The sequence below is a fragment of the Engystomops pustulosus genome, chromosome 10 (genome assembly GCF_040894005.1).
Source record: "Engystomops pustulosus chromosome 10, aEngPut4.maternal, whole genome shotgun sequence".
In the NCBI taxonomy this organism is placed as follows: domain Eukaryota; kingdom Metazoa; phylum Chordata; class Amphibia; order Anura; family Leptodactylidae; genus Engystomops; species Engystomops pustulosus.
In genome coordinates, this window is record NC_092420.1 from 30,711,641 (window position 1) to 30,737,603 (window position 25,963).

The 25,963-nt window shown below is 43.9% G+C and overlaps 1 protein-coding gene across 1 annotated transcript in view; it reads right to left on the reverse strand.

Annotated features, from left to right (window-relative positions):
* NCF4 (neutrophil cytosolic factor 4) overlaps nucleotides 1–15,314 on the reverse strand; it is a 36,135-nt gene extending 20,821 nt beyond the window's left edge. The window contains exons 1-5 of the mRNA XM_072127869.1: nucleotides 15,248–15,314; nucleotides 8,647–8,716; nucleotides 4,778–4,862; nucleotides 1,409–1,562; nucleotides 1,088–1,158 (exon numbers count right to left, since the gene is read on the reverse strand). Coding sequence (XP_071983970.1) covers nucleotides 1,088–1,158; nucleotides 1,409–1,562; nucleotides 4,778–4,862; nucleotides 8,647–8,678 — 342 coding nt within the window. The 5' untranslated portion in view covers nucleotides 8,679–8,716; nucleotides 15,248–15,314. The remainder of the gene's footprint in view (nucleotides 1–1,087; nucleotides 1,159–1,408; nucleotides 1,563–4,777; nucleotides 4,863–8,646; nucleotides 8,717–15,247) is intronic.
* Nucleotides 15,315–25,963: the final 10,649 nt, after the last annotated feature.

The following is a 25,963-nucleotide window of genomic DNA, read 5'->3' on the forward strand; positions in this document are numbered from 1 at the left end:
ATAGGATCAAAAACAGCAATACAATTGAATAAAATTGGAAACTGGTTTAGCTGGTGAGAGCCTTTGGACCGGGATTGGGGTGTAAGAATTCTCCTTATGGAGACTTTTCCAATTAAGGCTGCCCTGCAGGCATGTGGAGACTTATACCCATCCTTGAAAACTTATTTGCATATTTCCAAGAATCCCCAAGTAGAGCATCAATGGCTATAAGTCTCCATATGGCTGTAAGGCAGCTTTGATCGGAAAAGTCTCTATATGGGGAACTCTCCCAATCCCATTAACATTATGAAAATCCACCAGTGATCATCCAGCGCCCCCTGCCTGTACAGCATCTGTGCAGCATGGGATGTCCACCTCTATTTATGAGGGTACATCTTCCAAATATTCTATGTAGAGGTTCAATTGGAATCTGTCAATGCGATTTACCTACCCAAACTAACTTCTGTCTTACAGAGCTATGGCCACGCACGTGAATCATGCATTTTTTTATTGCTCCTATCATGCCAAAAGTTAACTTTAGAAATATGAAAATTAAGCTGAAGTGCTTTGGCAAAGCATCCGCGGACCCTAGAGTGATGTACCTGAAAAGGGTAGGATGAGAGAAGGGGCGGGAGATGGTGGCAATGTCTCTATTATCACTGAGCCCTGATATGCTCTAAAAACACTTCCCAAAGCGCTTCAGCCTAATTTGCATATTTCTAAAGTTAACTTTTGGCATGGAAGAAGCCGCTGTAAAATAAAAACAAAGATATGGGTGACATATGTGGGCACAACCCTACATAATATAGCAGTTCATTTGTGTAGACTAATTGTGGTGACAGATTCTCTATAAATGATTGTCCACTTTAGACTCCATGATGTCCTTTTATTGGCTCTTCAATTGTCAGCTGTGATCTATGGAACATATAGCAATGAAATCAATGGGTCCTCCTCGGCACAGGGCACTTTGTAGTGATAGTGCGGTCTATATTAATGCAAAAATTCTCTAATAAGCAATGTAAAAACAATGTAAGAACATCTCATGAAATGAATGGTAATTTTGTATGGTGCGGGGGACATGTTCATTAATGGATTGCAGCCACTATACCTTCATATAGGCATTCAGGAGAGGAATGCGGCCCTCAGCAATTTCCTTCTTGTTCCCAACATAAATCTTTGCTGCAAGACAAGGTTATTAGATGCATTAGACTGGGCACAGCGCACATAGCAGCTCACACATCAAATAAATGTTAAATTAGGCTACAGAGGAAAGCAGGTCCCATGACAATGGCCATTGACTAAAGCTACCGATGGCACTGACCGCAGCTCGAAGACAAAGGACTGGGCTGTCAGTTCTCAGGAGATCCGATAAATGTATTAGCCATTCCTTGCATGTTCTGTAATAACTCAACATACTACGGCCACTTACCTGGTAACGGGGGGAGGGAGCAGATGTAAGGTGCCATACCATTCTCAGGTCCATAGGCGTCCTCAAGCTTTGTGTGCAGAGTGAAGAACTGGCTATATCTCCTGTATATAAAATACTTTGATCCACCTTTTGTTTTAACCTCAATCACAAATGTCTGCAATGACAACAAAATGGATACCTGGGGTGAATGCTGTTACCTAGGGACCGACGATCCTTACTGTTATGATGAGTACAAGATATCATCTATAAATACTTTTTTACATTAATAATTATATTTTGAGCTATTTATTTGTAGTATTATTAGTTATAGGGTGACAGAGCTGTTCTTTGCTGCAAATTTTAAGTTTCTTTTCTAGGTGATCCCGGCGTGTCTGGACTAGTGATGGACAGCGCCAGGATCAAGATGAAGAGGAGCAGAGGTGAGTACCGTATATACTCGTGTATAAGCCAAGTTTTTCAGCACAAAAAATGTGCTGAAAAACCTCACCTCGGCTTATACACGAGTCAATTTTAAAAAATAACGTAATGCTCACCCTCCGGTGTCCCCGATGTTCGTCGCGGCTCCCAGCAGCTCCCCGTGTCTCCTTTTTTCTTTTATATCTTCTCTCTTCTCTAGCCGTCAGAGTCACGTCCATGCAATCTGCCGGCCATCGCACACTATGATGCGGCGGTGTCACCGCTGATGACGCGGGGCCAGGCTGTAAACTACATGGGGGCAGGCTGTATATTACATGGGGTAGGCTGTATGCTACGTGGGGCAGGCTGTATGCTATGTGGGGCAGGCTCTATACTACATGGGGCAGGCTGTATGCTACATGGGGCAGGCTGCATGCTACATGGGGCAGGCTGTATGCTATGTGGAGGCTGGCTGGCTGTATACTACATGGGGGATGGAAGGCTGTATACTACATGGGGGCTGGCTGTATACTACACCGTCGGTTCGAGTCAATAGGTTTTCCCAGTTTTCTGTGGTAAAATTAGGGGTCACGGCTTATACTCGGGTTGACTTATACTCGAGTATATACAGTATTTGTAGAGGTTTTTTCACTGGTTGATTTCCTTTAATTGGCAAACTTTCCATAAGGAGAACTCTTACTTCCTGCCCTTTGTGTACAATAAGGGTACAAGTTCACATCTAGGTGTAAAGTAAGGACACCAGTCCATGTCTAGGTATACAGGAAGGACTAAAGTGCATGTCTAGGTACACAGTAAGGACACATTTGTGGATACAAGTTCACATATAGGTCCACATTAAGGGCACAAGTCCACGACCATGTGTAAAGTAAGGACACAATTCCATGTCTAGTGTTACAGTAAGGACACAGGTACACGTCTAGGTTTACAGTAAGGACACAGGTCCACTTCTAGGTGTACAGTAAGGACACAGGTACACGTCTAGGTTTACAGTAAGGACACAGGTCCACTTCTAGGTGTACAGTAAGGACACAGGTACACGTCTAGGTTTACAGTAAGGACACAGGTCCACTTCTAGGTGTACAGTAAGGGCACAAGTCCACGTCCATGTGTAAAGTAACGACACAGGTTTACGTCTAAGTGTACAGTAAGGATACAAGTTCAATTCTATGAACATAGTTGTTAAAGTACTGATTTGTGTACTACTTTGATGAATGTACACTCACCGGCCACTTTATTAGGTACACCATGCTAGTAACGGGTTGGACCCCCTTTTGCCTTCAGAACTGCCTCAATTCTTCGTGGCATAGATTCAACAAGGTGCTGGAAGCATTCCTCAGAGATTTTGGTCCATATTGACATGATGGCATCACACAGTTGCCGCAGATTTGTTGGCTGCACATCCATGATGCGAATCTCCCGTTCCACCACATCCCAAAGATGCTCTATTGGATTGAGATCTGGTGACTGTGGAGGCCATTTGAGTCCAGTGACCTCATTGTCATGTTCAAGAAGCCAGTCTGAGATGATTCCAGCTTTATGACATGGCACATTATCCTGCTGAAAGTAGCCATCAGATGTTGGGTACATTGTGGTCATAAAGGGATGGACATAGTCAGCAACAATACTCAGGTAGGCTGTGGCGTTGCAACGATGCTCAAGAGTGGCGTTGCAACGATACCAAGGGGCCCAAAGAGTGCCAAGAAAATATTCCCCACACCATGACACCACCACCACCAGCCTGAACCGTTGATACAAGGCAGGATGGATCCATGCTTTCATGTTGTTGACGCCAAATTCTGACCCTACCAACCGAATGTCGCAGCAGAAATCGAGACTCATCAGACCAAGCAACGTTTTTCCAATCTTCTACTGTCCAATTTCAATGAGCTTGTGCAAATTGTAGCCTCAGTTTCCTGTTCTTAGCTGAAAGGAGTGGCACCCGGTGTGGTCTTCTGCTGCTGTAGCCCATCTGCCTCAAAGTTCGACGTACTGTGCATTCAGAGATGCTCTTCTGCCTACTTTGGTTGTAACGGGTGGCGATTTGAGTCACTGTTACCTTTCTATCAGCTCAAACCAGTCTGCCCATTCTCCTCTGACCTCTGGCATCAACAAGGCATTTCCGCCCACAGAACTGCCACTCACTGGATGTTTTATCTTTTTCGGACCATTCTCTGTAAACCCTAGAGATGGTTGTGCGTGAAAATCCCAGTAGATCAGCAGTTTCTGAAATACTCAGACCAGCCCTTCTGGCACCAACAACCATGCCACGTTCAAAGGCACTCAAATCACCTTTCTTCCCCATACTGATGCTCGGTTTGAACTGCAGGAGATTGTCTTGACCATGTCTACATGCCTAAATGCACTGAGTTGCCGCCATGTGATTGGCTGATTAGAAATTAAGTGTTAACGAGCAGTTGGACAGCTGTACCTAATAAAGTGGCCGGTGAGTGTATATACCTATACAAGGTTTGAAAGAAAGTTGTAGAACTTTTATTTTAACTGTGATAAAGTTTTATATCCATAAAGTGAGAGAAAAACTTTGAAACAGGTCACAGGTATTAACCACCTCTCAGCAGAGCAATCATTTCAATAACAGCTGCTAGCCTCAAATCCCTATTTATAAGTAACTTGGAATGGACTTTTAATATTTTATGGTATGATCAGCAGTAAGTTTCCTCCCAAACTCCAAAACATACTGGTAGGTTGATTAGATTGTGAGCCCCATTGGGGACAGGGACTGATCTGGCAAGTTCTGTGCAGCGCTGCGTAATCTGCATGCACTATATAAAGGAATTATTATTATTAATTATTAAGACTCATGTGAAGGATGTATAAACATCTAGTAGATTCTTTATGTCAGACCATTGATGGTTCCTACCCAACTCAACAGACTCTTTGGAGAAATGAAACGTCTATGTGCATTGAATACTCTAAATGAGTGAATCTACTTACATAGTATACTGAGAAACCACTTATTTCTTCGACATCTGCAATATAGGCAGACACGGCAACGTCTTCCGGAAGCTGTTCAAAGTCACTAAGACAATAAACAATGAACACAAACATCAAAAACATGAATGAATAAGAGTAGCTGCCTTATGAATATGCCTATATTTTCTGTAGCATGTGATTAAGATAAAGGGGCTCATTTACTAAGGGCTCCGCGGCCGCACTTTCGTTGGGTTTCTCGACGTTTTCCATTTTGCTGAGAATTCCGTCGGATTTCGGCGTGACAGAAATCGGGGGTGTGGCCGTCGGAATACGATTTCGTCGTGACAGAAATTGGGGGCGTGGCCGTCGGAATACCCAACAGATTCGGAAAACCCGCGGACTTTAAAAACAAAGTGTGACGCAAAATCAAGCACTCACATGCACCGAGAAGAAGAAGGTGAACTCCGGCCGATCTCGACACAGCAGTGACACCTAGCGGACATCGGGCGGACGACCTTAGTGAATCACCAGAAGACGCGAATCCTCGTCGGAGAACGCGTTGCTGGATCGCGACAGGACCGGGTAGGTAAATGTGCCCCAAAGTCTCATCTACTGTGCATTGCTGGTACTCCTCATGGCAGCATTTGGCTACTAGTACGTTTGTGGTGCCTTTTTTTAACCAGCACTGAAGAGCTATCCTGACATCACATTAACCCCTTTACGACTGTCATACGGCTATAAAAGTCCTTATTAACAGTGGCCAACTTGAAAAGGTTATACCTTCTGAACCTTGGCAGCTAGAAACATAATTCTGCTGTCATTCTAAGAACTAGGCATAACGACTATTACAGTTGGATTAAAAAATTACATTTTTATATACAGGGTTCATTTGAGTCTGTAACATTTGACATCTCTGGTTCTTTAAATGACACCAGAACTGTGTTTCTAGGGGTCACGGTTCAGGAGATATGACAATTTGAAGTCTGCCCCCCTCCGTGCAGTCAGCTGAAGCCAGAATGTAGAAGTAGCTGGAGAGAAACAGAACTGAGAGTTTGTAGAAGTACTTGCACCCTCAGCAGCTGAAACTGGGAACAGGTGACGGGTTGACTGTTCATATTTGTACCACATTGTAGTAAAGGTTTAGTCAATTGTACAACTTAAAAAAAAAAGCTTTAAAGGGAAAAATAGCAAATAAGTATATTTTTTTACATTTTTAGTCATTTGTGAATTCCATAAAGAATAAACAAGTAATTAATTAAAAGTATCCTATCAAGTTAAACTCTCACATGTCATGAAAACACAACAAGGAAAATTCTTATGATTCAAGAGCTTTCAGTAAATTAGAATATCAGGAAAAAGTTATCATCAGTAATTCAATTCAAAAAGTGAAACTCATATATTACATAGAGTCATTACAAACAGGGAACTTTTGCAGGTGTTTATTTATGTTAAAGGGGTATTTCCATTTCAGCAAATGAATGCTATTGTTTGTACCATAAAAAGTTATATAACTTTCCAATAGACTTAATGTATCATTTCCTCACAGTTTTCTAAATCTAAAACAATAACAAAATAATTTGCTGAAATGGTAAAACCCCTTTAATGTTGATGATTATGGCTTATAGTCAAGAAAACCCCCAAAGTCATTGGCCCCTATATATGAAAACTGGTGCAATATGCCTTTTGGTGCAACCTGCTGTTTGCCTTGCTAATATATTGCTTTGTGCCGCATTATATCATAGTGTCGCAGGTTCTTAATTAATCAGGTCTATTTTTAGGATGTGACACAGTTGCACCTGTTTTTGGTGCACTTTGCTTGATTATGTAGAATCACAGTAATAAATGTGTCCAAACTCCGACTAAGCACCACCATGCTCCTTTAGGTGCACAGTTTTCTAAAGTGCTGGACAAAATACAAATTAGAATATCATATAGGATCGGTGTGATGTGTTATGGAGGGATCAGCTGATGGTGCTACAGAGGTGGTTTGGCGTGGAGGGATCAGCTGATGGTGCTGCAGAGGTTTTATGGGATGGAGGGATCAGCTGATAGCGCTGCAGAGGTGGTATGGCATGGAGGGATCAGCTGATGGTGTAGCAGAGGTGTAATGGCATTGAAGGATCAGCTGATGACTCTGCAGAGGTGTTATGGCTTGGGAGGGATCAGCTGATGGTGCTGCAGAGGTGTTATGGCTTGGGAGGGATCAGCTGATGGTGCTGCAGAGGTGTTATGGCTTGGGAGGGATCAGCTGATGGTGCTGCAGAGGTGTTATGGAAGTCCAGTTGTGTGAAAGAAGCCTTCAGCTTGCCTGCATTGTTGGGTCTGGTGTCTCATCTTGACAATATATAAATAATCTATGGGTTTACAGTTAGGTGAGTTTGTTGGCCAATCACACCCAGTGATACTGTGGTCATTACACCAGGTATTGGTTCTTCTGGCAGCATGGGCAGTTTCCAAGTCCTGTTTGAAAATTAAAATTCAATCTCCAAAAAGCTTGTCGGCAGAGACGGCTGCAGTGAATTTGGTCTTTAAAAAAAACAGTGTATCTACACCAGCAGATGACATGGACTCCAAACCATCACTGATTTTAGAAACTTCACACTAAACCTCAAGAACCTTGGATTGTGCCTCTCCACTCTTCCTCCAGACTCTGGGACCTTGATTTCCAAATGTAATGCAAAATTTACTTTCATCTGAAAATAACACTTTGGACCACTAAGCAACAGTCCAGTTCTTATTCTCGTAGGCCCAGGTGAAACGCTCATGGCGTTGTCTTTTGGTCAGGAGTGGATGACACACGGAAGGCGACACTTGTAGCCCATGTCCTGGATACGTCTGTGTGTGGTGGCTCTGGAAGCACTGGCTCCTGCAGCAGTCCCCTCCTGCTCCCAAACTTTTGAATGGCCTTTACATAACAATCTCATCAAGGTTGTGGTTATTATGATTGCTTGTGCACCTTTTTCTACCACACTATTTTCCTTCCACTCAACTCTCCATTAATATACTTTGATTCAGCAGTTTGTGAACAGCCAGCTTCTTCAGCAATGGTTTTATAAACTCCCCTTGTGAGGTGGCAAGTTTACTATCCAACCAGCCCCCTCCTTGCATAGTAACAGTACATCTGATTGGTCAACATTAAAAGGGTTTTCACACAAACTAAAGTTAGGCCCTATCCACCGAATAGGGCCTAACTTGCTGGTTTGTGAGGGTCTCAGGGCTGAGACCCCCACAGATCGCAAAAACGAGGGGTCCATTGGACTGCGCTGCCATCTGTTCCATTAGTCTGACGAAGTGACGGGGGGTCCAACGGAGGTACGTGGGACCCCATCAGACCCCTCGTTTTCGTGCTCTGCGAGGCTTTCAGCACTGAGACCCCCACTGATCAGCAAGTTAGGCCCTATCCTTTAGTTCATGGGAAAACCCCATTTAATACATTCCTTCTCAGGCAAAGAATTACCAGCTTCATTACTATTTCTAGACACTGGAGGTCCCCCTAGGTGGATCAGGCCATAGAAAAAAACCTTACTGCATGGATAGGGATTTGATTTCACAACACTAGATAAAACCCTGCGTTGGCAGGGGTGTTGCACCTCCCTCTAAGCCCTGTAGCTTTAAGAAAACCCTTTTGTAGTCTCATCTTACAATGACTGCATGTTTAGCATAGTTAGCAGTAAAGAACATATGTGACTGCGGAATCAGACCAAACTGGATTTGTTGTAGTCTGTGGCTATAGAGACGCCTAAGGAGCTAAGAGTCTGAAAATGCAATAGCTGGATATTTTAAATAGCAGTATTTCCATAGTTCTTTTGTTTTCAGGAACAATGACAAACAAGTGTTGCAAATATAGACCTTCCCTTTAGGTGGTTTTTACCTTTGTATTTGACACTTACCTTTCATCTCTTAGTTGTCGAGGGAGAGACATGATCAGATATCAATTGAATGTTTGTAGATGTATCCGACCTGTGTTAAGAATGGTTGAAACATTAGAAATAAGGAGACCGTACGAAGAGGCATCAACAGGACTGAGTGTGTGTTGAGTCTGAATATCTTTACTGTTAGGTTAGTCATTTTTTTAACCAGTCCTATTAGTTGTTATTGTATATATGCACAACTATCAAGTTAAGAGCCCTCCAATCCACTTTTTATTGTGGTTGTTATTTTGGGGGTTGCCAACCCTTAGGATATCGGCACATAATCTGGCCCACCAACTACTGCATGTTTGCTGTTCCACTCTGCTTACCCCACCCATGTCAAGTTCATGGTGCGGTGAGAAGTCACTGGGGGCCTAGTGCTAGCAGCAATTTGTGTGGCTAGCTGACAGCCCCCATTTATGGTTGTGAGCACAAGGCCTAAGATAAGAGTATATATAGCAGAAAGGCAGACCATACATTCTATGTATATTCCAAAAATGTAATAGTTGGGCAAAACCCTGTTAAAGCTTCATCTATTTGTAGTACATGTACAGTGAAGAGGTTAGCAGTTCCTGCAAAACAGTATATTGAAGGCACAGTGTGGCACAGGCTCAGGAGTTCATCCCACAGTCCAACCAGCCCACAGTGTCAACTTTAATGGAAACATACCTTGTGAATGCTGTAGCTACACTGATACAGAAACATATCTTGTTTAATCCCTGAGCTAAGTGGTTATGCTGAAAAAACTATTATAAAATCAGGATAATGAGTCTGTCACTCCTTTGCCTGGCTCAGGGCTTCTCCTCTTACACTGCTCAGGACAATGATGTTATCACTGACAGGCAGAAGTAATCAGTTGCTGCACCATCCCCCAGCTGCTGTGTATGACTGATCCAGCTCAGGTTGATGAGTCCTGTCTGAACAGTGCAGACAGCTCGGTAATGTGTTTATGTACTGCGAGAAGCATGTAATCCAGCTTTCCCAAGGTTCTAAATGTAATAATTATTTTTTCAGCAAAACCACTCAGCTCAGGGATTAAACAAGATATGTTTTTGCATCAGTGAAGCTACAGCATTCTCTAGGTATGTTTGCTTCATAATGGATGAAATCAAATGATAGATTTCCATGAACAACCAGTATTAGATATTAAGATTCCAGTTGTTTACTCCCAACTAAAAATGTTATGAGTCTCGAAAAAACAACAGCTTTTTTTGTTAAAAATCCACTGAAAAATCTTTGGTTCACAGTATACAGCAAAATCAGCAATGTAAATGCATCCTCTGGTTCAGTATGGTTCTGACAATACATCATTTACACAGTTTTGTGTTCATTTTACTAGTTCAGAAATTAACCCCTAGGCGCACCAGGACGTTATAGTACGTCCCCGGGGCTAGATGCTTAGCGCACGGGGACGTTCTATAACGTCCTGCTTCTGGCACCGGCTCACGAACGGAGCCGGTACCAGAAGCAGCGGCTGTCAGCTGTCTAGTACAGCTGACAGCCTGCGCTAACACCCGCGATCGGAGCCGGCTCCGATCGCGGGTGTTAACCCCTTACACGCCGCGGTCAAACATGACCGCGGCGTGTAAGGGTGTTTGCGCTGTGGATCGGATCCCCCGTGCCGCTTACCGGGGGATCCGATCCACTTCTGGGCAGCTCCGAGGACTGGCATGTGCCCCGGAGCTGCCCAGTCTCCATGGCAGCCAGACCCCTTCCGGGTCTGACTGTAAACTGTCTGAGCATGCGCAAGCATGCCAGACAGATTACACTGCTCTACAATAAAATAGTATTGTAGAGCAGTGTATTGAACTTAAACCAGTGATCAGAGCATCACTGGTTCAAGTTCAAGTATGTATAAGTAAAAATATGCAAAAACACTTAACACTACACATTATAATAAATAAAAAATAAATACATAAAAATATAAGCCCCTAAAATGTCATTTCCCATAAAAACACTTAATAAAGTATAAAAAACACAAAAACACAAAAAACCGCGCATATTTGGTATTGCCGCGTCCGTAACAATCTGTATAATAAAACAGAATCGTTACTGGACCCGCACGATACACGCCGTAGAAAAAAAACGCAAAAACGTTCCGAAAAAAGATAATTTTTAATTAATACCCTATAAAAAATGCTCTAAAAAGTAATTTAAAAAATGTTATGCACTCCAAAATAAGCCCACTAAAAAGAACAACTCTTCTCGCAAAAAATAAGCCCCTAACCAGATTTGTCAGACGAAAAATAAAAAAGTTATGCATATGAAAAGATGGTGATGCTAAAATGAACAAGATTTTCTCCAAATTGGTTTTTATTCAGTACAATTGAATAAAATACACAAAACCCCCACATATTTGGTATCCCTGCGTCCGTAACAATCTGTATAATAAAACAGAATCGTTATTAGATCCGCAAAGTGAACCCCGTAAAAAACAAAACAAAAAAAAGCTCCAGAAAAAAGATCATTTTCAATTAATACCCTATAAAAATGCTCTAAAAAGGGATTTAAAAAATGTTATGCACTCTAAAATAAGACCACTAAAAAGAACAATCCTTCTCGCAAAAAATAAGCCCTTAAACAGATTTGTGAGGCGAAAAATAAAAAAGTTATGCATATGAAAGACGGTGATGCTAAAATTAACAACATTTTTGCCAAATTACTTTTTATGCAGTAAAAATGGGAAAAAAATAAAAAATCTATATAAATGAGGTCTTTTTGTAATCGTGGCGACCCATAGAATAAAAATAATAAAATAATATACTATTTTTATGGTATGGTAAACAGCCAAAAAAAAAAACCATAAAAATCTTCCTGAAAAGTGATGATTTTCATTTCCTCCACCAACAAAGAGTTAATAAAATCTCACCAATTAGCCTATAGATTCCCCCAAATTACGTACCAGAAAAGTGCATCTCATGTGGCAAAAGAAATAAGCCCCTATAGGTCCACAATAAAAAAAAGAAAAAAATTATAGCCTGTACAATGTGACATAGCAAATCTGATCTGGATGGCGCCTCCTTCCCTTCTATGCCCGGCCGTGCGCCCATACAGCAGGTTACCACCACATATGGGGTATCCGTGTACTCGGGAGAGATTGGGTAACAAACTTTGTGGAGCCTTTATTCATTTAATCCATTGTAAATGTTTAATTTTCCACCCAAAATGGGTGTATTGTGAAAAAATATTACAATTTGCAGACTGTACCTCCATTTTGTTTTAACCCCTATAAAACACCTAAAGGGTTAACAAACTTCTTAAAAGTGGTTTTTCATACATTGAGTGGTGTAGTTTCCACAATGGGGTAATTTATGAGTCTTGCTATTATTTAGGCCTCTCAGTGTCAATTAGAAGTTGAGCAGGTCCATCTAAATACGGGTTTTGGTGATTTTACAAAAAATGTGAAAAATGATACCTAAATTCTGAGCCTCAGAACATTCTAGTAAAATATGTGGAATCTTAAAAAACCATGCCAGCATAAAGCAGACACTTGGGAAATGTAAGTTATGAATTTATTTGGGAGCTATGACTATCTGCATCAAAAGTAGAGAATTTAGAACGTTGAAAATAAAGAATTTTTCCAAATTTTTGCCAAATTTTGTTTTTTTTCATAACTAAACACAAAAGATTTCATCCAAATTTTTAAACTAATTTGAAGTACAATGTGTCACGAGAAAACAATCTCAAAATCCCCTGGATATCTCATAGCGTTCCAAAACTATAACCACTTAAAGTGACACTGGTCAGATTTGAAGAATGGGGCCGCGTCCTTAAGGCCAAAAGAGGCTGCGTCCCGTAGGGGTTAATATATTAATAATTTTTATTCCATTGTGTTTAAAGACCCATAGTATTTTTAATTTTCCATTAACAGAGGAGGAATGGGTGAGTTTGTTTTTTGTGAGATCAGCTGTATTTTTATTGGTACAATCAAGGGATATATATGACTTTTTTGCAGCAGAATCTAAAATATGTATTAAAATGCTGGACTTGAAGACCATTGCCCCTTTCTGTCATGTCACATGTGTTGGCAATACAGAGGGTCCTGTAAAAAAAAATGCACAGTGCAGAAGTTTTCGCTCTCAAAAAACTGTTTTTTTTCAGTTCTTTTCATTGTGCAAAAGTAGTTAAATATTTACAAATGAATAGTCTTATAATTTATTCTGCCAACTATCACAACTGAATAAAAGTAATATTCTGGAAAAATCACTGCACCATACAAACCAATAGCTGCTGAATCATGAAGCCAAAGGCCTTTAAGTGATCCTAACATAATCATAAAGGGTTCAGTGATTTTTACAGATGCCTTTGGAACATCCCCCAACGGGGCGTAGCTTTTCTTCAGTGGTTGTAGACAGCCGGGGCCCAGAATACCTGGGTGGCTGGCTTATGTGGCCTTGGGCATGCTATGGTCACGGTGCTTGGTTTTTGGACCAGAGGACAGGCCTACAGCCTGGCAGGTCTCCAGCAGGTGGAGTGTGCAAGAAATATGGAGAGAGGCTGATGCAATGGTTTCTCCCTGGGGCAACCCCGGAGGTGTGTGTAGGATCTCTGGGTGGTGAAGAATGGGGAGCCCGTGATGATGAAGCAGCCTGATCCAGGGATCACACGGAGGCACATTGAGCAAAGCAACTCGGTTCTTTATTTGAACTCGAGCAGCAGGCAACTGCCTAACATCAGCAGCAGTATTCAGAAGGCTGGAAAGCTGGCAGGAGTTGGTTCGCCGGAAGGATTACTCACAGCCTGGTAGGAACTTCAGGCTGGGCTGGGTAAGATGGAGCCGAGTCCAGGTAGTGGACCTCTGCTCTGGCCTTGACTCCTGACTGCCTATGGGTGTCAGGCAACTGGCCTGAAACACATCTGCTTCCTGGTAGTGTGACACTGGTTTCTGCAGCGCAGGCAGGTGCTGCACTCTCCTCTGCTTCTGCTTTGCTGACTCATTGGGGCAGATTTATCAAGCTGCCTAGAAGTAAGAATGTTCTTAGTTGCCCATGGCAACCAATTACAGCTCCCCTTTAAAATATTCATGAGCACTGGTAAAATGAAAGCTGAGCTGTATTTGGTTGCCATAGGCAACTAAGAACATTCTTACTTTTAGACAGCTTGATAAATCTGCCCCACTGAGTCTGACCATGTGCTCCCGCCCACAAGGGGTGAGGTGGCAGCAATCTCCAATCAGCTTCCAGCTAGTTTTACAATAAAAACACAGCATATCATTGGTTATACACAATGGATATGTCAACTCTTGCCTTCCCAGGCAGTGATTCCAGCTGCAATTACAAAGTTCCCCACTTTTGGAGAACTTCTAGCGAGGTGATCAGTCCCCCTAGGCAGCTCCTAACATGGAGAAGGCGCTATTCGCAACATCTACCTAGCATCGGCAGGGTTGTTGCACCTTACTGACCCTTTTTTTTCTATTGAAGTTTTCACATTGGCTTGTGTTTTTATTGATCCCTGGAAAAAAAATTTAAAACTTTTCACTAAGGCGGATCATGGAAGGCAATAGAAGTCCATGGGTCTGCCCAAAAAAACTGATGACAGGTGTTAGGATAGGCAGCAGAAACAGGATCTATCTCTAAAAAGTAGTCTTAAAGGAAAATATAGCTTTAATATTAAAAAATAAGAGGTTACAAAAAAAAAATAAACAGGATAACCAAACCTTCCTTCAATGTCCTATACTTGTAAAAAAAAATACAACCATTAACAGACAAACATTAATACTGATATATCTAATCTAACCTACATTCTACATAATAATTCTAATCTACTCATTCTATTAATTCTGCTTCTCTAGACATTTAGCCCTGTATATACAGTACTAGGGATTGCTAAAATATAATTCTTCCTGTTTCCTATTGAGTTTATGATGATAATTGCCTCATGTATAAAGTTCTCATCTGATGTGTATCACATATTATGGATATAGTAGTTCAGATCTAGAACTACTAGGCGGTCCCCTACTTAAGAACACCCGACTTACAGACGACTCCTAGATACAAATGAACCTCTGGATGTTGGTTATTTACTGTACATTAGCCCCAGGCTACAATAATCAGCTGTAACAGTTATCAAAGGTATCTGATGATAGAGGTGTCTCTAAGATTAATTGTTAATCCTGATTCTTATGACAACCCAAAAGTTTTAAAATACAATTGTCACAGAGACCAAAAAAATTTGGCTGGGGTTACAATAATAAAATATACAGTTCTGACTTACATACAAATTCAACTTAAGAACAAACCTACAGAACCTATCTTGTATGTAACCCGGGGACTGGCTGTATTCAGCAGTTACACATTCGGAAATATCAGATTTTTAATGATTGCAGTATCCATAGAGCTAATCATCAGGAAACCCGTGTGTAATCTTCCTCTTACTTCACTGACACATAAAACTGTCAGGAACGTACATGAGCACACTGCTCCACCAAGTAACACACAGCTTAGACACATCATCGGCTTCCTAATCTGTCATAGACAATTGAGTTTACATGGTGTAAATGTACGGCCTGGAAAACAGATGACCCCTGGGTCCCATCTTGGAGCAGACAAGTCTACGGTCCCATGCTGCTCCTGTCTCTCACCTGTCCCACAGCCTTAGGACTCCACGACGGGTTCACTGTAGTCTCTGTCAGAGGAGGAAGTATGTAGAATAAATTGTAAGAAAAAGCAGAAGCAGAGTAATAGGAAGTGGTGACACAAATCAGACGTATACCTCCCCTTCCACCAGCTGTTCTAGTCTCCATTTTCAGCTCTGATGACAGCTATGGACACTAGAGATTTGTAGTCGCACATGTAGAAGAGTTTTGCCGGTATATTAACACCAGTCATCTCATTCATGTTTAATAACTATGCGAGGGCTGATTGGTACCTGGTCGGCGTATGAAACGTATAGAAATACATCTACAACTTTTTTTTCATGAAGGTAGTAGTAAGTGTGGATGGATTCTAGGAAGTTCCACCCATTTTGCTACTGCTGATGTCTGTTGGCACCTCCAGAGAAATGGAGAATAATGAATGTCCCATGTGAATGGTGGTGGCCATGCCCAAATACCACACTGTTCACTTCTACACTTATATATTTGCTCAATCCACATGGGCAAACACAGGTTCACAGGGTAGCAGGTAGATCCCCTGATGCCCCTCTGCCCCATTCCAAGCTATTCTTGGTACAGTACACTCACAGTACTAAACAGCATCTCAATCAGTCCATGTATCCATATAATAAACTGGGTGGGTGAGTTAAAAGCTCCCCAGTTTATTATCTTACTTATACATAAGGTAACTGACATGACATCTAGGTACAGAGGAATACCAACCAATATTCATCCTCACTAGGACACAACCCTGCCCTGCGGCCCCGTTTCCAATCCAATTGGTGGGCTACTGACAAAGATATAGGCATGATACAGACAGAACCCCCAAAACAGGAGCAGTCAGAGGAAAGATCCAGGCAGCAGGATACAGACAGAACTCCCAAAACAGGAGCAGTCACAGGTAAGATCTAGGCAGCAGGCTACTGATAGGACCACATAACAGGAGTGCCCCTTTTTACATGAACGTAATGGGCACTGATATCCACTCGCAATCGGTCCCCATAGACATCTATGGCACCGAGTCACAGTAAGGTGAACAGACGTTGTTTTATCACACCATGACGTATCGAAAAGTATAGGACATGTCCCATATTTCGCTGTACTAAGGCACCAGCCACTTACTACTCTATGGAGAGAGGAGGGGTGAATAGCGATCACCCCTCCTCTCTACAGTGCGTGGCTGTATGTTCTGGGCTATGGCCCGGGGAGTATACGTTTGTGTGCAGGCAGGCAGAGGCAAGGGCTAAGCAGCAGGCTAGGATCCCCATTACAGTAACATTTACACCCTCTGTGTGAGCAAGAAGGTCCTATTCCTGCCCGTATTTGTGGGTCGGGTGGTCTTTTCTGCTGTCATCTGTGCAAAAAGGTGAAAAAATATCTCAGGACAGACAGACGTGCATCAAATGACATATATCATGTGATGTTTTATAAATTATGTCCAAGTTGACACCTGAATTGGGGTTTTCTGTTGCACTTGCCGTTTTAGAATGCAATGGAAGCTAAAAATGGAAGGTGAACAGAAGGTCTTCCTTTAATCTTCCAATCCCCATAGACTTGAATGTACAGAGGGTTCCGATTCCGTTCCAAGTTGACTTATAATACCACTACTATTATTATTATTTATTTATAGAGCACCGTTAATTCCATATTGCTGTACAATCAATAAGGGATTCCCATACATTACTATAGACAAGAACAAATGCAAGTACAAGTACAAAAACTAAAGAGATCTGGAATAAGTGGGAGGAGGACCTACAATATATATGGGAGGGTGGATGGAGACACGAGGTGAGGGAGTAGAACAGCTAATGTGTGTTGTAGTTGTACTATACACTTGTTTAGCATGTTTATGATTGTTTAGATTTTGTGTTTCTCAAAAGTTTTTGGATCTCGTGCAGATATTTTTCTTTTACACAAGAACAACACAATTACATTACACTGCCACAGCCGGCGGCAACTCCTATCACTCTCAGGGCTGGGAGATGTCACCTGCAGCGTATTATCCAGGCTACCCCTGTTGGATACAGAACCAGGGATAAACAAAGCTGCTCTCGGAAATCTGATTATCAATATGAGTTAGAGCATATAGTTAATGGTTTCACCTCAAGGGCCATTCCAAATTGGATTCTGAATGTAATATTGCTAAGGGAAAGGATAGGGCAGCATTAGCTTCGCAAGTCAAACCGGTTAAACAAAATTATGGTCTTTATTAAAAAAAAAAAGATCCCTGTACTACATCATGATGAAGATTTATATGAAGGATGGGACACCTCAGTAAGAAGGTCTTATTGTTTCTAAAGGTCAGATAAATACTCAATCTTAACATTTGTATTTGTAAACTACAGGTAGTAACAAATAGTTTTTGAGGTAGTAACAAATAGTTACAATTATTCCAAAATTTATGAACCTTGTCATGTATTTCTTTAATGCGTGCGGTCGCACTTCGATGGTGGGTGCTATTCTGGATTAGGGATCCCACCCCAATGGTATTAAAGAGTAAAGTAATCCAAGCACTCCTTAAGGTAATTTTGTATGCCAGAAAGTGATATTTATTTACAGATTGGTGATCAAATAGTGACGTTTCGGCCTAACATAGGCCTTTGTCAAACACGATCACAGAGGAGGTTAGTGGAAAAGGCTGGCTGGTACATCAGGCAATAAGTATTGACACTGTGTGTCTGGTAGAAACAGCACACTTTCTACCAGACACACGGGGGGTCATTTATTAAGGGCCCGATTCGCGTTTTCCCGACGTGTTACCCGAATATTTCCGTTTTGCGCCGCTTGTACTTAAATTGCCCCGGGATTTTGGCGCACGCGATCGGATTGTGGCGCATCGGCGCTGGCATGCGCGCGACGGAAATCGGGGGGCGTGGCCGAACGAAAACCCGACGTATTCGGAAAAAACGCCGCATTTAAAAACCGAAAATGTGTCGCATAAGGACCGCTTACCTTCACCTGGTCCAGCTCGGTGCATTCCGGCGCGATGAGTTTACTTTCAGCGCAGCAGCGCCACCTGGTGGACGGCGGAAGAACTACCTTATTAAATCCCGGCCGGACCCGAATCCAGAGCGGAGAAGCCGCCGCTGGAACGCGAATGGACCGGGTAAGTAAATTTGCCCCACAGTGTCAATACTTATTGCCTGATGTACCAGCCAGCCTTTTCCACTAACCTCCTCTGTGATCGTGTTTGACAAAGGCCTATGTTAGGCCGAAACGTCACTATTTGATCACCAATCTGTAAATAAATATCACTTTCTGGCATACAAAATTACCTTAAGGAGTGCTTGGATTACTTTACCCTTGTCATGTATTATTAAGTTTGAGTAACATTTTTATAAATTGTGTATGTGCCTTTCACCTGGGACAACGGGGCTTATTTACTAAGGGTTGTGGATCGCACTTTCTTCTGACTTTGCACCATTTTTGGGATTTGCACGGCTTTGACAGGTATTTAACAGGGGTCTCCGCAGGATTGTGTCACACGTGATTGGATTGTGGTGCAGCTGCGCAAGGCTTCCATGCAACATAAATTGGGGGCGTGGAGTCGGACGAGCCGACTGATTCGGACTGAGCGTGGGATTTAACTTTCAAATTGTGTCGCAAGACAATGCCCTAACATGCACGAGGAAGAAGAAAGTGACCTACAGCGGACCTGAGCGGGGAAGCGACACATGCAGGATATCGGGTGCACGATCTTAGTGAATCGCAGAACAGTGCATTATCATTGGACAATGCACTTTCGGTGAACTCTGTGGAGCGGGTTAGTAAATGTGCCCCAATACGTGAATTTATCCCAAATCTTCTTCCACTGAGGTCATAATTTATTCAATTCAGCTTTTGAGGTTTTACAGATCAGTTGCTAATGCTGGCGATAAAACACAGACATTAATGTATACACAAAGGAAAAGTTTAACCGTTTGCTGCCGGAGCCAATTTTCACTTTCCTGACCAGGCGCTTTTTCCAGAATCTGACACGTGTCACTATAATTGGTCATTACTTTGGAACTCTTTAATATATTTTCAGGTGATTTTGAGAATGGTTTTTAGTGACATTTTAGTGTTAGTTAGTTAGTTAGTTACTTCATGTTAGTCAGAAGGGTAACAGGGGTAGCAGCCATAGAGACATGAGACATGAGAATCTGGAGTCACACTCAGGTCTCACCAGGGCTCTTCTTGTAAGATTGAATGGATGGCCAGGCCAAGGAAAGTGGTGGTCATCCCAAACTTCTTCCAGTTAAGTATTATGGAGGCCACTGTGCACTTAGGAACCCTGAGTTCTGCAGAAATTCTTTTTTAAGGATCTAGCCAGATCTGTGGCTTGCCACGATTTTGTCTCTGAGCTCACTGGACAGTTCCTTAGACCTCATGACTCTCATGTGATCTGCCATGCACTGTGAGCTGTGAGGTCTTATATAGACAGGTGTGTGTCTTATCTTATCAAATCCATTTTTGGCAAGTTAATTTTTGTTTTATGGCATTCACCATGTGGGTTTTGTGTTTTTTACATTTGATTAGATTTTACTATGGAAATGGAAATAACTTTTTATCCGGCTCTGTTTGTTATGTAAAAGCAACACGGTTCCGTCCAGAACATGGACCTTCGTCAGGCATCAACCACCATTGTAGCTTCTAGATTCTTCTTGGCTGTGTGGTATCTTATATTTGTTAGACATCAAGGACAACATAATTTCATATTTTATGTGACATGGATTTGGTGCATTATTAGTACAGCCGCTGAATTGTGGATTTGGGTCACAGCTATCTGATATATACCTCTGCATTATTAAAAAGTAAATAAAATCTAGCCTAATACATTAGTCGGATACTTCATTGTTAATTCATACCTAATCTGCATATTAATGCAATGAGAGCTTTGTCTGAGACAGAGTCTCCTTTAGGTGCGAGTCTTCTAAATCAGTATGGTAATTGTATAAGATGAAGTGAGATATTGATTATTACATGCTCCGCTGCTTTCTAGCCCTGTGCAGTAAAAGTTCAATAAAGGTAAAACCGAAGGCAGAGGAACAACATCTGCTGGGTCTTAATGAGCTTCAAAGCTAGAAATGGGCTCTTAGAAGATTAGAAAGGGTATATCCAGCTAAAGGAGAAATACATTTTATTGTGTTTTCTAATATTAATATCATATTTAGAGATGAGCGAGCACTAAAATGCTCGGGTACTCGTTATTCGAGACAAACTTTTCCCGATGCTCGAGTGCTCGTCTCGAATAACGAGCCCCATTGAAGTCAATGGGAGACTCGAGCATTTTTCAAGGGGACCAAGGCTCTGCACAGGGAAGCTTGGCCAAACACCTGGGAACCTCAGAAAAGGATGGAAACACCACGGAAATGGACAGGAAACAGCAGGGGCAGCATGCATGGATGCCTCTGAGGCTGCTTAATCGCACCATTATGCCAAAATTATGGGCAACAGCATGGCCATGACAGAGTGACAGAATGAAGCTAGATAGCATGTAAAACATCCAATAATTGACCCTGACACTATAGGGGACGGCACGCAGAGGCAGCGGCAGCAGGCTAGAGAGTGTCATGGCGACATACCCTAAATGGACTCAGGCTTCAAACCAATGGGTGGCAGAGAGGAACCAAAGGAGGTGAGCAAGAAGTGCTCAAATAATATCGGTACATGATAAAAGTTTGCCAGTATATTTTGTGGATTACACAGCAGGGTGGCGACAAAGTTAACATGGAAGCCATGAAAACAACCCAAAATTCTGCCTGACACAGCTCGTTTGATAAGGGGACCATGTATGGAGGCAGTGAACTAGTAGTAGATTAAAGGTGCTGCAGTTAAAACTATGTTAGTTGAATCTTGGCATGGAGCTGGCGCTCCGCTGCCAGGCGAGCTTTCGCCAATCCAAGCCCCTGTCTCTAGGCTACTCCCCAAACAGCACTTCTAAGAACCTTTTGTATAAGATCAAGTGTAGTAGCGTTCTTATAAGTTTGGGATATGGCGGGTGAGGGGAATGTAAACAGATGCGCAAGAAGCGCTGAAATAATATCGGTAAATGATAAAAGTTTGCCAGTATATTTTGGGGATTACACAGCAGGGTGGCGACAAAGTTAACAAGTTTGATGTGGAAGCCATGAAAACAACCCAAAATTCTGCCTAACACAGCTCGTTTGATAAGGGGACCATGTATGGAGGCAGTGAACTAATAGTAGATTAAAGGTGCTGCAGTTAAAACTATGTTAGTTGGATCTTGGCATGGAGCTGGCGCTCCGCTGCCAGGCGAGCTTTCGCCAATCCAAGCCCCTGTCTCTAGGCTACTCCCCAAACAGCACTTCTAAGAACCTTTTGTATAAGATCAAGTGTAGTAGCGTTCTTATAAGTTTGGGATATGGCGGGTGAGGGGAATGTAAACAGATGCGCAAGAAGCGCTGAAATAATATCGGTAAATGATAAAAGTTTGCCAGTATATTTTGGGGATTACACAGCAGGGTGGCGACAAAGTTAACAAGTTTGATGTGGAAGCCATAAAAACAACCCAAAATTCTGCCTGACACAGCTCGTTTGATAAGGGGACCATGTATGGAGGCAGTGAACTAGTAGTAGATTAAAGGTGCTGCAGTTAAAACTATGTTAGTTGGATCTTGGCATGGAGCTGGCGCTCCGCTGCCAGGCGAGCTTTTGCCAATCCAAGCCCCTGTCTCTAGGCTACTCCCCAAACAGCACTTCTAAGAACCTTTTGTATAAGATCAAGTGTAGTAGCGTTCTTATAAGTTTGGGATATGGCGGGTGAGGGGAATGTAAACAGATGCGCAAGAAGCGCTGAAATAATATCGGTAAATGATAAAAGTTTGCCAGTATATTTTGGGGATTACACAGCAGGGTGGCGACAAAGTTAACAAGTTTGATGTGGAATGCCCTGTAATAGCTCTTGGGCGGTGTGCCTTTTATCGCCTAGGCTCAGCAGTTTGAGCACCGCCTGCTGTCGCTTAGCTGCTGTGCCTAGAGCTACCGACTGATGGCGCCATGGCCACGGATGGTAATTCGGAGGAGGAGGAGGTGGAGGAGGGGTGGGAGGAGGAGGAGGTATAGTAGGCCTTTGAGACCTGGACCGAGGTAGGCCCCGCAATCCTCGGCGTCGGCAGTATATGACCAGCCCCAGGGTCAGACTCGGTCCCAGCCTGCACCAAGTTAAGTGTAGTAGCGTTCTTATAAGTTTGGGATATGGCGGATGAGGGGAATGTAAACAGATGCGCAAGAAGCGCTGAAATAATATCCCTAAATGGTAAAAGTTTGCCAGTATATTTTGTGGATAACACAGCAGGGTGGCGACAAAGTTAACAACTTTGATGTGGAATCCATGAAAACAACCCAAATTTGTGCCTGACACACCTCGTTTGATAAGGGGACGATGTATGGAGGCAGCTATATGGACGACTTTTGGAGGTAGCAATGGAGACAACGTGTGGAGGCTGCTATGGAGACAATTTAATTTGGATAGTGCCTGTATGTGGCAGTCCAAAAAAGTTTTCAAACCAGAGGAGCAGGTAGGTGGCCCTCCAGAAAAATGGAATAGATTGAGTGCCTGTATGTGGCAGTCCAAAAAAGTTTTCAAACCAGAGGAGCAGGTAGGTGGCCCTCCAGAAAAATGAAATAGATTGAGTGCCTGTATGTGGCAGTCCAAAAAAGTTTTCAAACCAGAGGAGCAGGTAGGTGGCCCTCCAGAAAAATGAAATAGATTGAGTGCCTGTATGTGGCAGTCCAAAAAAGTTTTCAAACTAGAGGAGCAGGTAGGTGGGCCTCCAGAAAAATTGAATAGATTGAGTGCCTGTATGTGGCACTCCCAAAAATTGTTTAAAACAGAGGACCGGGTAGGTGGCCCTCCAGAAAAATTAAATGCATAAAGTACTATAGCTAGAGCCAGTGGGCCCTGTCAAAAAATAGCCAGTTTCCTCTGCTTTAGTGTACAAAGAGGAGGAGAAGGAGGAAAATGAGGAGGAGGAGGAGTGCATAAATTATTCAGGTTGAGCTTCCTTCACCTGGTGGAGATTGGAAATTATGAGAAATCCAGGCTTTATTCATCTTAATAAGCGTCAGCCTGTCAGCGCTGTCAGTCGACAGGCGTGTACGCTTATCGGTGATGATGCCACCAGCTGCACTGAAAACCCGCTCGGACAAGACGCTAGCGGCAGGGCAGGCAAGAACCTCCAAGGCGTACAGCGCCAGTTCGTGCCACATGTCCAGCTTTGAAACCCAGTAGTTGTAGGGAGCTGTGTGATCATTTAGGACGATGGTATGGTCAGCTACGTACTCCCTCACCATCTTTCTGTAAAGATCAGCCCTACTCTGCCGAGACTGGGGACAGGTGACAGTGTCTTGCTGGGGTGACATAAAGCTGGCAAAAGCCTTGTAAAGCGTACCCTTGCCAGTGCTGGACAAGCTGCCTGCTCGCCTACTCTCCCTCGCTACTTGTCCCGCAGAACTACGCACTCTGCCGCTAGCGCTGTCAGAAGGGAAATACTGTTTCAGCTTGTGCACCAGGGCCTGCTGGTATTCATGCATTCTCACACTCCTTTCCTCTCCAGGGATGAGAGTGGAAAGATTTTGCTTGTACCGTGGGACCAGGAGAGTGAATACCCAGTAATCGGTGCTGGAATAAATTCTTTGAACGCGAGGGTCACGGGATAGGCAGCCTAGCATGAAATCTGCCATATGCGCCAGAGTCCCAACGCGCAAGAATTCACTCCCCTCACTGGCCTGACTGTCCATTTCCTCCTCCTCCAACTCCTCCAACTCCTCTTCTTCTGCCCATACACGCTGAACAGTGAAGGTCTGAGCAATGCTCCCCTCTTGTGTCTCGCCAACATTCTCCTCCTCTTCCTCCTCATCCTCCTCCACCTCCTCCGATATGCGCTGAGAAACAGACCTGAGGGTGCTTTGGCTATCAACAAGGGAATCTTCTTCCCCCGTCTCTTGTGACGAGCGCAAAGCTTCCGACTTCATGCTGATCAGAGAGTTTTTCAACAGGCCAAGCAGCGGGATGGTGAGGCTGATGATGGCGGCATCGCCACTGACCATCTGTGTTGACTCCTCAAAGTTACTCAGCACCTGACAGATATCAGACATCCACGTCCACTCCTCATTGTAGACTTGAGGAAGCTGACTGGCCGGACTACCAGTTCTGGTGGAAATTGACATCTGGCAGTCTACAATCGCTCTGCGCTGCTGGTAAACTCTGGATAACATGGTTAATGTTGAATTCCACCTCGTGGGCACGTCGCACAACAGTCGGTGAGCGGGCAGTTGAAGGCGGCGCTGCGCTGCCCTGAGAGTGGCAGCATCTGTGCTGGACTTCCTGAAATGCGCACAGATGCGGCGCACCTTCGTGAGCAAATCTGACAGATTGGGGTATGTCTTGAGGAAACGCTGAACTATCAGATTTAACACATGGGCCAGGCATGGCACATGTGTCAGTCTGCCGAGTTGCAGAGCCGCCACCAGGTTACGGCCGTTGTCACACACAACCATGCCTGGCTTCAGGTTCAGCGGTGCCAGCCACAGATCAGTCTGCGCCGTGATGCCCTGTAATAGTTCTTGGGCGGTGTGCCTTTTATCGCCTAGGCTCAGCAGTTTGAGCACCGCCTGCTGTCGCTTAGCGACGGCACTGCTGCTGTGCCTAGAGCTAGCGACTGATGGCGCCATGCCCACGGATGGTAGTTCGGAGGAGGAGGTGGAGGAGGGGTGGGAGGAGGAGGAGGCATAGTAGGCCTTTGAGACCTGGACCGAGGTAGGCCCCGCAATCCTCGGCGTCGGCAGTATATGACCAGCCCCAGGGTCAGACTCGGTCCCAGCCTCCACCAAGTTAACCCAATGTGCCGTCAGCGATATATAGTGGCCCTGCCCGGCAGCACTCGTCCACGTGTCCGTGGTCAGGTGGACCTTGTCAGAAACGGCGTTGGTCAGGGCACGGATGATGTTGTCTGACACGTGCTGGTGCAGGGCTGGGACGGCACATCGGGAAAAGTAGTGGCGGCTGGGGACCGAATACCGAGGGGCGGCCGCCGCCATGAGGTTGCGAAAGGCCTCGGTCTCTACTAGCCTATAGGGCAGCATCTCCAGGCTAAGCAATCTGGAGATGTGGACATTAAGGGCTTGGGCGTGCGGGTGGGTTGCACTATATTTTCTTTTCCGCTCCAGCGTCTGAGGTATGGAGAGCTGAACGCTGGTGGATGCTGTGGAGGATCGTGGAGGCGACGATGGGGTTTTTGTGCCAGGGTCCTGGGCAGGGGGCTGACTATCAGCTGACACAGGGGAAGGAGCAGTGGTGTGCACGGCCGGAGGTGAACGGGCTTGGTGCCACTGATTCGGGTGTTTAGCATTCATATGCCTGCGCATACTGGTGGTAGTTAAGCTAGTAGTGGTGGAACCCCTGCTGATCCTGGTTTGGCAAAGGTTGCACACCACAGTCTGTCGGTCATCCGGTGTTTCCTTAAAGAACCTCCAGACTTCTGAAAATCTAGCCCTCGCCGCGGGAGCCCTCGCCACGGGAGCTTCACTACGTGACACATTTGGCGCTGATGCACCTGCTCTGGCCCTGCCTCTCCGTCTGGCCCCACCACTGCCTCTTCCAACCTGTTCTGCTATAGGACTCTCCTCCGTCTCAGAAGCACTGTGTTCACCCGGCCTCTCAACCCAGCTTGGGTCTGTCACCTCATCATCCTCCGATCCCTC